We start from the raw sequence: 15271 nt of genomic DNA on the forward strand, positions 1-15271 counted from the left end.
TATATGGGAAACAATACACAGAGACCTTGTCGTAAAAGGTACTTCTTAAGACCCAGAATTCCTTGGGGCAGGAAGAAATAGACTGAAAGAGACTCAAGATGGAGGCGATGCTGGCGTCTCTGCAAGACATTCTCCCAAGGAGAGGAATGTCCTGCCCCAGAAATCTACCATTGGGCTTGCCGCTGTAAGGTAGGTTTAGATTGCGATGCCCGTCTGATCCTCCCGTGCCTGCTAGGGATGATTCAGGATACGAGTCACGGCAGGAGTGCAACATACAAGGCCTACTTCTAGGTGGGTAATTTATATTTAAAGGGAATTCTTTTCACTCTGTCAAAACCAGGCATATTTTTTTTGTGCAGAGTTCTGCCCCCAACTTCGGAGTCATAAATGTACCACTAAATTTATTTTTTGTGAATAGCAAAATAGAATAAACTTACACAAATGTGTTTGTTTATTTTATCAAGGAGAATGTTAACTTGCCTTAACACACCTTGCTGGTCCACAGGCTCACCTAAAAGGCAGAAGGTCTTTGCCATCTTAGATTCACTAAGACTGGTGCAATGTTGGATAGTTTGCATTAAAATCAAGATGAGCTAAAAAAACAGGAAGAGTTAACCTGAAAACATTTTTCTCATTTGCTGGGGAGTTTCCAGACGACACCTCCACTCAATAGCTAGTAAATCCAACAAATTTGACACCTCATCTGAAGCTCAGCAAAACACTTTCTGCACCTAAGTGGAGAAGTGTGGCTCAATGGTTAGTGCGGCAGACCCTGATGCAGAGGTCTAGCCCGGGACCAGGGTTCAATTCCCCGCCTAGGCGGGTCTTGGGCTCAAAAATTCCACGGACCTGATAATTCTCGCCTCGGTGCCTATTCCATTCATGGAGTCCCACTCTGCAACTCTGGGCAATAGCTTGCTTAATCTCCACAACGGCCCCCACAACGCTAAGGATGTCTGGCCTCCACCTTGGGGGTGCCCAGGAGTGGACACGTCACAGGGAAAGCCAGGATGGGTTCCACAGCAGTATTCGTACAAGCGCCTTGAGACCCTTGCGGGTGAGTAGTGCGCTATACAAGTTTCAATTTACATTTACATTTACAAGGAAGAACTAAGGTGGTCTGGACCTGCTGACTGAAAGGGAGGAGACCTCAAGGGTTGAACCTGCTCTAACCAACACCCATGACAAAGAAGTGTACTGCAAGTCTTTGAAATGCCGTGTGACTAAAACAACACCCATAACTGGAAAATGGCCTTTCTGGAGTGACCAGTTGCAACTGGAAATGAGCTGAACCCTACTGGTGGGCTCCGGACTCCTGACCCCTAAGTTATATCTATGACAGCCAATCACCACATCAACCTCATTGAGCAATATATTTAGATTGATTACACTCTGGGCTTTTTGCCACCTGAGTTCAGCAGACTCTTGCAACAAGCCTATCCAACTTTGATGCTACTGTCCTAGATACAGCCTCATGCCATGGCCGACCAGAGGAATCTAAGCTCCAAAAAAGAGACCATGTCCTTCACTGAGAAGCGCCAGGATGCCCGTAGGGTGACAGTATGCGCTATATAAAAGCTAAAATCAATCAATCAATCAATCAACTAAGTGAAGCTGCCCAATGATATGATTTCCCTGGACACTAAATTTGAATTTTCTCACTCACAGTTTTTACTGCAAAAACCAAACACTCCCTTAACATCTATCTGACTTTGAAGGGACTTTGCCAGATAGAGCCTGCTGCTTTGTCCAGGGGAAGATTCTGAGTTTCATTTCAGATACTCATTTATCTGACCAGTTCTCCATTATGGTATGGCCCACACTGATCTATACTTTTTCTCTTGAATCTTTTAAAATGTATATCTCAAATACCCATTTCTAGATTTGGCTTTTTTGTTTATGAAAGGTTTGCATTGCCATAAATTGGATTGGAATTTTTATTGTTTTGTATTTTAGATTTCTTTTTAACTGTTTTGGTACTCGTAAATGCTTTACACAATTATCCTAAGTTCAGCGTGTCTTCTCTGTGCCATTGCTACTATCGGTAGACCTCACGCTTAAATGATTGAAATCTAGTTTCGGACCTAAAAAGTTGGTGGATTTATTACTTCCACCCCGTTTAATAATTCACATTTTTAGATCCATCTTTATGTTTTTTTCATGCACATCAATCATAACCTTTTTTGAGATGTGGGAGAAAAGAGTGAGGTGTGTCTTGTCCACCAATAGGAGATTAAGTCATTGTTAAAAATGGGGGTCTCTAGTTGGCAATGGTTTGCACCTTTGTCCAAATAGGGACCCTTGCTTCTAGTCAGAGGAAGAGGGTACACTCCTAAAATAACCCCTGCTCACCCCCTTGGTAGCTTGGCATGAACAGACAGGCTTATCTCAGAGGCAGTGTGTAAAGCATTTGTGAACACATACAGTAATACAGTGGAAATACTACAAATGCACACCACACCAGTTTAGAAAAATAAGTAATCTTTATATAAACCACAACACGACCAAACAACAAAAATCCACAACACAGTATTAAAAATAAGGCTGTCAAATGGTAGAAATAGTTAAGTTCAATGCAAATGGTAAATGCAATACTTTTACCACAAAGTACTTTGATGCGTCACGCAAAACAAACAAAATAATCACAGGGAACAGTTCCTTGCTTCAGGGGAGGTGTTGCTTTGGTTCCTTACTGCAGTGCAGGAGAGGTGATGTGTTGGTTCCTTACCGGAGAGCAGGGGACGCATCTGTTTCTTACTGCATTCCAGTGACGATGCAACAAAATGGCGCCTCAATGCGATGCGACGATCCGGTGTGATGCAACAAAATTGCACCTTGATGCGATGCAATGATCCGGTGCAATGCGTGAACTCTTTCAGCCGCACAGCAGGTGCTGCAACTGTCTCTTCGGTGATACGACGGAACCAGGGGCAGTTACGATGTTCTTCTTCTTCGTTGCAGCGATATTCCGGCTCCCAGTAACAAACATTCTCAAGAGGTCCTAAACAGCAGTAGGCACCTCTTTGCAGGTTAGAATCTCCATCAAGGAAATACAGGGGAGCTGGTGGTGAAGTCTTTATGTTCCTGAGACTTCAGAACAGGAGGCAAGCTCAGTTTCAAGCCCTTGGAGATGTTCTTCCTCAAGTATATGACAAAGCGAACAGCAAAGTCCTTTTCTCCTTTCCTTGGCAGCAAGCAGCCACTGCAGGCTAACCCCAGACAACAAACAGCACAGGGGCAGTGTTCCTCCCCAGCTTATCTGACTCTTCTCCATGGCAAAGGGCCCACTTGATTCCCAAACGTGATCTAAACATCTGGGCCCCTCCTTTTTTGCTTTTAAAAATAATTTGTTCTCTGAAGGCAGAGAGTGCCTGTACCCAGCCAGAACCAGTTCTGTCCTCACTGGTGTAGCTTTCTGGCAGGAGGTGGAAACGGCATTGTTGAAGGCAGGCCAGGCCCATGCAGGTGAAAGTAAATCTCCTCCCCCTACTTTAAATACAACCCAGGTCTATTCAGCCCAGCCCTTCCTTGTCAGACTCACCAGAGGGGGGTGGAGCCGTCATTGTTATCCGAAGTCCAGGATGGACCTTTTTTAAATGTGTGAAATACTGCTTTTATTAGCAATTGTCTTCATTTGAGAGTCATAAGGGTCCTTAAGGTCATTCCAATGGATATTAAAATCCCTTAGTCAATGGTATTAGAGGACAACATTTTTTTATCAGTGATGAGTTTGATCACTCATTCAACTAATACATAATTACCACTGGATGGGTGAAAGATAATATGAGTTTTAGTTTCAGTCTTGGAATGAGGTAATTTTCTCCTCAACAATATTTAACGTGTTTAGCATATGTATCAATGGTCACAACCACGTCTCTTGGTCTAGAACTTTGATTGAGCAGTCTTGTGGTACCCGAAGGTTTAGAACTGGCCGGGAGGTTTCATGTAGTCTTTTCCTGTTTAAATAATGTATTTAAATGATGTGATTGAATAGTGTCTGATTTGTTTCTGCGGTGTTTGGTAGCAGAACCACAAATGAGCAGAAAGCATCTAATGGAGAACTGTATCATGCTTTTATTTTGAATGCAGGGTGCACTTGGAAAGAGACCCAGAGGGCAAAGCTTGTTGGTGCAGTGATCATTTCCCAAACAGTTTGGAGTGATAGTTGAGACAAAATGTTGGGAGGCTTCAGGTAAGGGGTGATTTTAGTATGGGTAACTGAAGCTGGATTATGGGAACCTTTATGAACCAATGAAAGCGTATTTGTTTGATGGGCAGTCAGTGGAAACATGTATGGACCGGAGTAATATTGAAAGAGCCCTTCAGATGTTGAGCCTTTGTGATCTGGGTCTAGTTTTGTCATGGGGCTAAATTACAGTAGATGGTACGAGATTACGGCAGAGAGAGGATTCTAAGTATGTGTCAATATCAAAATGAAGGTTCAGGCCACATAATTGACTTGAAAGGAGCACTAGCATTAATTGTCAAAGATAACTGCCAAGTACCTGACGGATTAGAAGGATTTGATGGGAGGCAGAGGCTCTGAAGCCAGCGAGTGGTTAGAGCCTCTTTTTGTTCTTAAAACCCAAAGGGATTATCTCAGTTTTCGTGATTTTGGGGCATGATCTATTCTTTTGTATCCTTTTTTCCATTTCTATTGGGATTGTCAAGGACTTTTCCTAAATTCTGTATTTTAGTTTCATGCGTATAAATGTATTATAAGCAATGCTGTAGTTGTTGTGGATCCCTGTGTGGGGTCATGAATATGTTGAAGAGAGCTTAGGATAGGGATGGCCCATCGGAAATGGCCCTGGTCATATTGATGATAAGCAGAAGTCAATCAAATTTCCCCTCATGGGCGTGGTTGGCAAAGAAGAATTTGATTAATTGGGATTCAACACATTATAGCCCAGAGAAGGACTCCAGATGTGAGAATAAATGTTTACAATTGTAGCAAAAGCTGCAGAGAAATCCAGAAGAATCTGCATCTTTGGCTGAGAGAGTTCTTAGCTGATGTTCATTACTGCTTCTACTGTTCTCCTTTGAGGTCTGAAGCCAGACTATGAGTCACAGAGAAGACAAGTTCTCTTGAAGTAACCTGATTGTTGCGAGGTGGCCACTACATCTAGAATTGTAGAAATGGTTTTGAAGCCAAACATGAGTCTGTAGTTTGTTAGCTCCTAGGAGTATGCATGGTGTTTCTTAAGGGGACACGTAATTATGGTGCCTGTCAGCAGGGACACATTGACAAATCTAGTGATTATTGGAACTAATGTAGAATAGCCAACGTTAATGGTTTCTTCAATTACAAAATCTCAAAACTCTGGAGAAAAATATCATATCCTTCTTCCTTGATGTAAAACTTTAGACCACTTCATCCCCAACTACCTTGCGGGACTTTTTAACTTGAATGAAAATCAAGAAGTCTAGACTGAGTTGTTCGGAAGAATGTGATTGAGCGGTAAGAGAAGACTGAGTGATCAGCTCCAGGTAGACTCAGAATAGTTCTTCTGAAGAATGTTTAGCTTTAGCAGTATGAAACTAGAAGTGTGCAATTGCTGCTGTGATTGTGGCAGCTTTGATGCATCTCTAATGATGGTGGCAAGATGTTTTATTGGAGAGGAGAATGGGTTGTCAATCATCTGCCTACAGGTCTGACCTTTCCTTTCAAAATCATTTTATTCTTTGGCAAATCATTTATTGATTTTCTAATTGGTGATTGGAGCAAGCATATCAATGTTAGTGATGGTGTTTAGAAGGTTGACGGCAAGATTTTCAGAAGGTGGACTTTCCTTGTCAGAGACCAGATGCAACATGAATCCTGTTCTCCTTGAGAATTTGAGGAAAGGGCTGTTGAAGGCAGAGCCATCCCTTTAAAATATAAAGTGCAGAGCATGCGGGGTAGACCTGCACAAAAAACATTCATATTGCTAGGGGAAGCCAAACTGTCTCCCGCTTGCCAGCTCGTATTTCTGGAGCCCTATTGGAAAAACAATTCCACCACACAGCGATGGGCAGAATTTGGCCAGAACTCCAAGTTACTCTTGCCAAATTCTGCCTGGTACATTTTGCACCCATTCCTAATTTTAGGCACAGTGTTTGTCGCACCAGCAGACCTTGCAATCTATCTCACTTGCACCTGGACGGGCAGGGCAAACAGAGAAGCAGCCCAAACATATCATATTGTAGCAGTCCTATGAATGGGAAATAAGCACTATGTCCGTCCATGTTCTGGCGCTTACCCAAGGATGTGAACCCTGACCAGTCTAAGACATTTACCTGTTTTGATCAGTGGCATTGTAAATGTGGATGTTAGCTGAATTTCTCAAACTTTCGCTAAGGCAGAGATTTACTAAACCTTTCATTGTCCTTGCAACAGCAGGGGGAAACACAAGGCTGCCCCACATTCTAGCAAATAAAGAACTTAAGAGTTTATGCGACACGGGTATCATAGAACCCACAGAATCATCTTTGTGGATGTCCTCTTTGGTGGTTGCTCGCAAGAGGTGTGGGCAGCTGCGCGTATGTTTGGATTTGAGGTCACTAAATAAGGAGATCTGGGTTGATTCTCACCCTTTGACTAAAATCAATGACAAGTATGCGTGCTTTAAGGGTGCCCAAGTATTTTCCAATCTTGATCTGGCCAGTGCCTATCGCCAGATAGAATTACATCCTGACTTGTGCTCCCTCAATGCTTTTGTATCTCCTCTTGGGACATTTCAATACCGACAAATGCCTTTTGCTTTGGCATCCGCTGTGTCAGTGTTTCAGAGGGTGAGGCAAAATCTCTTAACCCCTCCCATGCTCATGACGAGCTCATCTCATCATGAGCCATGGTTCCCGTGTGCTCATGCCGAGCTGAACTCGTCATGACCGTTAGAACACTCACATGTGGGGCTAATTCCCCTGGATTGTGAGTCTTCTACAGAAACAGGTGTGGCTGTGATGAGCTCAGCTCGTCATGAGCACACGACCACTGTAGCTCATGACGAGCTGAGCTCGTCACGAGCACAGGGGTGCTGTGCGTGCCCCTCCTCCCACCAGCACAGTGGGGGAATCAGCCCCACAGGCAAGGTGTTAAGGGATGTTGAAGGGCTGCTTGTTTTTCAAAACGACATGTTGATCCATGCCAAAGACAATGGTGTAGTTTCAAAGACCGAGAAGTGCAAGTTTCTTTGAAAAGAGATAGAATATCTTGGTCATTTGTTATCTCAAGAAGGAATAAAGCCCAGACAGGAACTTGTTGAAGCTGTTTCCACTGCTTCCATACCCAAAGACAAGATTGGCATTAAGTCTTTGCTTGGTCTGTTTGAGTATTACTCAAGGTTCATTCCCAATATTGCATCTGTTGTTCGACCCATCAGCAACCTACGTAAGAAGGGATTCATGTTTGTGTGGTCTGAGGAGTGTAATGATGCCTTTAATGAAGTTAAATCTAAAGAACAGTGAGGCTCTCAAACCTTTTGATCCTGACTTGCCTTTTTGTGCTGTGGTTCATGCCAGCCAGGTGGAGTTGGGGGCAATAGATACTCAAAATTGTAGGGATAAGAAAAACACTGTAGCATTTGCATCAAGGTTGTTGGGAGTGCAGAGATCCAATACTCTGTTATTGAAAAGGAATTGATTGTTTGTCCGTGAGCTATCGAGAAGTATCACCCATATGTTTTGGGTAGACAGTTTATGCTGCTTACTGATCATAAACCATTAGTTTCTATTCTGGGTTCTGGCACCAGTAAGTGTTGTACACCAAGAATAACGTGGATGGTCAGCAAATTGTTACAATACCAGTTGGATGTGTCTCATATTTCAGGGAGAAAGAACAGAAGGTCAGACTTTTCTTTCTCGCTTTCCACAAAATAAAGATGACAGTGAAGAGATTGATTGCAAGGAGCTGTGTGATGAGGATGCTGAACATTGTATTATGGCTGCTATGGATATTCTTGATCTTAATGTGGATTCTGGAGAGTGGCCTTGAGATAAGATGTCCTTCTCCAGCAGGTGTGTGAGTTGGTCAGACCAGAGAAAAAGTGTTGTCCCCTCTTTTACAACCATACTGCATAGTGGAACATGAAATTTCTCTACAAGATGGTGTACTATTGCGATGTGATAAGCTCATTCTACCTCATTCCATCAGACATGTTATTATAAGGAAAGCTCTTGAGGGGAATGTGGGTGCAACACTCACCAAACGTATCCCTGAAGATTTTAGGTGGCCATGTATGGATGTGGAAATAAATTATTTGGTACAAAACTTTTCTGTGTGTGGTGTCACTGAAAAAAACTTTCAAAGTGAAGACTCCACCTTTTTGCCTGTTGAGTGTCCCTCTGGTCCATGGGTCAAATTGGGTATTGATGTGATGGGCCCTTTTGAAACTTTGCCGGTTGGGTGCAGATATATTTTAGTTCTTATGGACAATGCGTCTAAGTGGCAGGAGATAAAGATGGTGAGAGAAGCCAATACTGTGAGCGTGGTTTCATTTCTGAAAGAGGTGTGCATGAGAGAGGGATTCCTTATATCTGACAATGGCATTTGTAACCCAGGCACATTTTAAACACACACATCAAGGGAATGTTGGAAACAGACTCAATCAATCACTCAGTCATTTATTAAGCGCTCTACATACCCGCAAGTGTCTCAAGGCGCTGTGGGAGGAGGTGGAGGCTTCTACTGATCGAACAGCAAGTTCTTTAGTGTCCTCCTGAAGGTCAGCAGGTCTTGGGTAGGCTCAGTGGGAGGGTGTTCCACGTCTTGGCGGCAAGGTGGGAGAAGGATCTCCCGCTGGTGGTTGTTCTTCGGATGCACGGGACGGTGGCTAGTGAGAGGTCAGCGGAGCGGAGCTGGTGGTTGGTGGTGTGGAGAGCCGTCTGTTGAGATAGGCTGGGCCGGTCTTGTGGAGTGCCTTGTGTGTGTGGGTGAGGAGCTTGAAGGACATCCTCTTGTTGACGGGGAGCCAGTGCAGGTTTCTCAGGTGGGGGTGTTGTGGCCATGTCGTGGTACATCGAGGATCAGTTGTGCCAAAGCATTTTTGATGCGTTGTAGTCGATTCATGAGCTTGGTCGGGGCTCCCGCATAGAGGGCGTTTCCGTAGTTGAGTCTGCTACTGACGAGGGCCTGGGTGACTGTCTTTCTTGTATCTGTCGGGATCCATCTGTAGATTTTGCGGAGCATGCGGAGGGTGTTGATGCAGGAGGCGGAGACGGCGTTGAATTGCTTGGTCATTGAGACCGTTGAGTCGAGGATTATACCCAGGTTGCATGCGTGTTCGGTGGGGTCGGGGCTGCCCCCAGTGCTGTTGGCCACCAGGAGTCATCCCAGGCTGACGAGTTGGAGCCAAGGATGAGGACCTCCATTTTGTCTGAGTTCAGCTTCAGACGGCTGATCTTCATTCAGTCAGCGACAGCCTTTATTCCTTCATGGAGGTTTGCTTTGGCGGTGATGGGGTCTTTGGTGAGGGAGAGGATTAGTTGAGTGTCGTCGGCGTGGGAGATTATGTTGAGGTCGTGCTGTCGGGGCGACATGTGCAAGTGGGGACATGTAAATGTTCGACAGTGTTGGGCTGAGGGAGGATCCTTGGGGTACGCCGCAAATGATCCCGGAGGCCTCGGAACGGAACGGGGGAGGTGGACGCTCTGGTTTCTGCCAGAGAGGAAGGCGGTGGTCCATTCCAGAGCCTTGTCTTGGATCCCTGCGGCGTGGAGGCGTGTGCGTAGTGTGCGGTGGCAGGTGGTGTCGAAGGCGGCGGAGAGGTCTAGGAGGATGAGTGCTGCAGTCTCCCTGTTGTCTAGGAGGGTCCTGATGTCGTTGGTGGTGGTGATGAGGGTGGTCTCGGTGCCGTGGTAGCTGCGGAACCTTGATTGGGAAGGGTCCAGGTTTCTGTTCTCTTCGAGGTATAGGGTTAGCTGCCTGTTATTGATTTTCTCGATGACCTTGGCCAGAAAGGGGAGCAGAGAGATGGGTCGGAAGTTCTTGAGGTCTCTTGGGTCTGCCTTGGGTTTTTTGAGTTGGGCGTTAATCTCGGCGTGTTTCCAGATCTCTGGGAAGGTCGCGGTCTCAAGGGAGAGATTGATGACGTTGCATAGGTGGGGTGCGATGGAGCTGCTTGCTTTGTTGAAGACGTGGTGCGGGAAAGGGTCTGACGGAGAGCCGGAGTGGATTGTGCTCATGATCTTGATGGTGTCATTGACGCTCACCCTGGTCCAGGCTAGCAAGGGAACATGGTCGATAGGGTGTGGAGAGTCTGTTGTGTTGCTGTCTGTTAGGGCTGTCTGGGTGTTGAAGCTGTCATGGATGTCTGCTATCTTGCGGTGGAAGAAGGTGGCGAGGGAGTCGCACAGTGCTTGCGACTTCTCTTTGAGTTTAAATTGGTGAACTTTATGGCGAGCAACCGTTATCACCTGGAGGTGACCTCACCCATTTTTAAGAGGGGCACTACCTACCTTTTTCCTAGAACAGTATAATGTGGTGACTGCGTATCTGGTTTAGTGGAGTCAAAGCGCCAGGATACCCTTTGGGTGACAGCTTGCGCTATATAAGTGTACAATACATACATACATTCTGTAGTGTGATTTGTTTATTTTTGTTTCTGGCTGCCTCCTAGCTACACTCTTAGACTTTGAGGTCCTAAAAACCATTTGAGTGACCACAACTCGTTAACGCCATCATTTTATTGGGATAACAAAGCGCTGAGTTTAACACCCCCTTACAAGTAGTCCACCACAGTGGCTGATCAGGGCTGAAGGATAAAGTGGGCCAGCATTGTCCCATCGGCCTTTGCCCAAAATCTGATTGTCTCATGTAATGCTGATCTTCAAATCTGCTTGTGAGTTGTATAGTCACCACTGAGAATATTGCCGTCATTCATTATTAACTGCAGGTTTATTAAGTCTGCACTCCTCAAAATCGTTGCTTCACAGGCCACCTGTGTGGTTAGATGGTTTGACAGGCAATGCTCCTGAGCCAACATAGACCTCTGGAATCTCTTGCATGCTAAAACCTGCTCTCAAGAAAAAGCCAAGAAGGCCAGGGCGACATTTAACAAAGCCCATAAGGATTGAAAAGCCCGAATTAAAGAAGAGACCTGAGATAAGTTGGTAATTGCTAGTTAGCCGCGCAATGGCGCTTCTTTCTGGTGTGTCATCAACTTGTCTCTTTTTCACGAAGACCATCTTACCAAGCAGGCATGTACCATCCTATCTCAGGCCGGGGTGGATCATTTTAGGGCAATTTACAGCCTTGAAGAAGAGGAAGAGCCAGAGCCTGTAGAAGGCCTCCAAACAGAGCGTACCTTAACTTTTAGCCTGTCAGAGGTCAGAGTCTCTATTTCCCAGTTGCTTTCAAACAAGGCACCAGGGCCCGAAGGGGTGCTGGGGGACCTATACAATGTATAGACTTGTGGGCCCTGATACTGACACTGCATTTAAACTCCCTCGTATCTAGTCATCTTACCTCAAATTGGCCTCAGTCTATAATAGTTCCCGTCTTTAAAAAGGCAATCGATCATATCCGGCCTATTTTAGACCCATTTCCCTCATAGATTCGGAGGTGAAAATTATTAGTAGGATTTTGTTAAATCGCCTCACCGATTGGGCCGAGGAGCGAGGCTTTTTGTTTGACCTACAGTACTGGTTTCGTTGTGATCGGAGAACAATAGAACAGACTCTGAATCCCTATCTTTTAACCCGTAAGTATACTAAGGCCAAGAAGGTGGCCACCCATCTGGCTTTCATGGACCTCAGCTCGATAGAGTTAACCTCTCTAAGCTTTGGTCCATGATGGAACAGATGGATATTGATGAAGTTTTAATCAATGGTCATTCCGCCAGCGTTAGGTTTGGTCGCATGCACTTCAGGGGGGGTATGGCAGGGCTACATATTAGCCCCTTTTTATTTGTTCTTTATATCAACAACATAGAGCAGGTCCTGACAGTTGCAGGTGTTGATGTCCCCAGAGTAGGAGGCCACCCCATCCCTGCCTTCCTATATGCAGACATTATAGTTTTAATGTCCCATACTGCTAAAAGTCTGAACAAGCTCCTTACTCTTTTTTATTAATTTTATGAACAGTGTTGACCTATCCACACATTTTTCAAAATCACATGTCATGAAGTTTGGTCAATCAAATATGAAAACAATAAAATATGTAATAGATGGCCAACATATTAGTATAGTAGGTAAGTTCAAGTACCTGGGGATACTACTGGATTCTGAGTACAATTGGCATTTGCTTATGAAGCAGAATGGTTTCTCTTTTAGTAGGGTGATATTGGGTGTTAGAGACTTTTCACGCTGGGGTGAGCACACTCACATCCAGTCTTGGAGATTTATAGGGCTAAATGTATCTCCTTAGTGTGCTATGGTAGCGGGATTTGGGGATATGGCCAGGTTGCACCACTCCATTTTGCGGAAATTACGTTTTTAAAGAGCCTCCTGGGAGTTTGCCGAAGCACATCTTATGAAATCCTCCACGAAGAATTAGGCATGGATTTTTTAACTGATCGACTCCGCCTCAATCCATTAAAACTCTGGAACTCAATCTGGACAAAGAAGGAGTTGAGTCTTAGTAGATCGATCTTGCAAGACAGTTTACAATTAGATAAGTCCCAAAGATTCCTTGGCTGGCCTTTGTGGTGCGTAGCTTGCGGGCTATAGGGAGGCCGGATACGTTTGTTAACACCACAAACATAACTTGTGCTGATGGAAAATGGGTTGAAACTGCTCTTATAAACAAGTTGAAATCAGGACGTGAGGATATTGCTTTAACAAAACACTCTATGTGCTATTGGTCAAAACAGCAAAATAACTCACCATCAACGCCGATTGTTGAACTATTTAAGATTTCATTTATTTCACCGACTGGTCCCTTTTAACGTGGTTGTTTTAAGCACTCTGATTTGCCTCCTTGCAACTGCGATAACATATCGATCAATGACATATTACATAAGGTTATGATCTGCTCAAAATATAGTAACCTGCGATACAAATTCATGCGCCCAATCTTATTGCCGCTGAATTTTAAACCAGCTAGGCCAGCCTTATTTTTTTACAGCTGCTGAACTCACCTTTTACTCGCTTTTTCCTTGTACATTTTCTGGTGGGAGTTCTAAAATTTGAATGATTATGGCACTTACATTTTGTATGTTGTTTTTAAATGACCTGCCTTTTATGATTATATCGATAAAATCGAATAAAGATTATTATGATTATGATTATGACAATGGAACTCAGTTTTAAAGTAAGGAATTTGAAGCATTTTTATTTTCATGTGGAGTGAAGCATTTAAAGAGTTCTCTATATCACCCACAAACAAATGGTCTTGTGGAAAGAATGAATCGTGTGGTGGGTGAGTGCATCAGATGGGCAGTAGTTGGAAACCATGGTGTTGTCAAGTCTTTGGAAAGTATGTTGTTTTTTTACAGGACCATGCCACATTCTTCTACCAAAGTTTCATCCTTTGAAATTTTAAAGGGTAGAAGGGCAAATACTAATTTTAGGCCTGGATGGATGAGTAGTGAGTCTAGTGTGTTGAACCTCATGGACATAGTTAAAGAGAATACCAAATTGACCCAAAATAAACAGAAGATTTGGTATGATGAATGAAAAGGTTTTAAAATGGTTCCTCTGGTTGTGGGGGATATTGTTCGGATCAAGTCTCCTGTTCACTTCAAAAAAGGAAAGGGTTAATATGATTCACCCACCAAATTTGTGAGGAGTGTAGTAATGATGTTCAAGTGGAGGGTGGTCATTGGTGAAATCTTTACAAAATTGTCAAAGTGAGGACTAATTGTCATGAAAGTGGATGTTTACCTAATGACTGTGCGGGTAGTAAGATGTCTGATGTACCTGGGTTTGCTCCAGGGTCATAGTCATGAGTGATTTTTTTGTCCTTTTTATTTCCCTTTGTTTTCTTTGGTTCTTCTTTTACTATGCGGAAGAAGGGAAGGCATGCTGCACTTTCAGAATATCCTGTCATGAAGTGCACAATATTATGTCTGTTTGTTCTACCTCTGTCTTGTTAGGTTCTATGTAATAGGTGCTAAGTGTCGTCTCAGAATGTTGATGTTCAAGTAGTTGAGTTGTTAGGATCAGTTACTGCTGGACTTGGTGATGTATGGACCTGCCAGCTGTGTAGTCACTGGAAATAAACCTTTCAACCTACCACAAGATGGAGTCATTTACTACAAATTCTGCCCGCAGTCCACAACCCTTCCCCCCAATCCTCCATTATCATTTCAATTAATTTCATTTCATAAAACTTTATTTCGGCAAACAATGCCAAAATAATCATTAAAAACACCCAACATAGTGCATTAAATTCATAGAAGGTTTACACAGTTTAAAAAATTTGATATAAAAATTCGATTTAAAAATAATCAACAATGATCCAGTTTATAATGTAGCCCCTCCCAAGGACCCAAATTATGACCAGAGAAGTACAATATTTGAGTCGGTTATGCTGTTTTTACCATTCTGGTGGGCCATTCTTCGTTGGATGGCCCTTCGGGTGCACCATATAATAAATAGGAAATGTGAAATGGAGGAGACAATAAGTATGTGTGTGTCAGTTTTGAGAAGCCTATGCACTTCACTACAATGTCTTGACCCCAGATCCCTACAAAATTGGAGTAGCCAGTGGGACCTAGCCTTCCTATAGCCCTTACAAAAAAATAGCGCATGGAGTTCCGTTTCGTCAGGTGAGTTACATGCCAGACACCACCCATTTGTTGCCCCCTCCCACTTACTAGTAAAAGAGTGCAGTGGGAGGACTCCGTGTCTAAACTGTCTGTAAAGTTGTTTTGCAAGGAGTGGCTGTATAATGTCCAGTTTTTTACTGCCAGGAATTCCGCCCTCAGGCGGCAGGCGGTGGTTCCCCTTGCAAGCTCACTGAGCTTGAGCTCTCTATAGCTCTCTATCAAGGTCTTTCTATCAGTGATTTGTGAGGTATCTTCTATTATTAGTTATTACTAATATTAGATTGCCCCTCCCAAAACCTCACAAATACTCTTAATGTATCCTCCCTGAACCTCGCAGACCCTTAACATCAGTCAATTTTTCCCTATAAGCAGCTAGTTCTGGGGAGCTCCAAAGACGGTGCCAGTAGAGAAGAGGCCTGAGAGCAACCTTGTCCGCAAAGGGTCTTACCCCAAGGTCCAAGGAGAGTGGTGTTAAGGGTGTACTAATAGGGAGGCCCATAAGCTGTCTGATAAAGGAGTACTCAGTGTGGACTAACAACTCCATGAAGAGCAGCACTCCTGGCCTGAACTTTACAGATTCC

At 44.0% G+C, this 15271-nt stretch overlaps 1 protein-coding gene across 1 annotated transcript in view; it reads left to right on the top strand.

The window, feature by feature from the left end:
• Positions 1-15271, top strand: part of LOC144751990 (vomeronasal type-2 receptor 116-like) — a 135295-nt gene that overhangs the window by 81942 nt on the left and 38082 nt on the right. The window contains exon 5 of the mRNA XM_078639949.1: positions 465-470. Coding sequence (XP_078496075.1) covers positions 465-470 — 6 coding nt within the window. The remainder of the gene's footprint in view (positions 1-464; positions 471-15271) is intronic.

The sequence above is a fragment of the Lissotriton helveticus genome, chromosome 4_2 (assembly GCF_964261635.1).
Source record: "Lissotriton helveticus chromosome 4_2, aLisHel1.1, whole genome shotgun sequence".
Classification (NCBI taxonomy): Eukaryota; Metazoa; Chordata; class Amphibia; order Caudata; family Salamandridae; genus Lissotriton; species Lissotriton helveticus.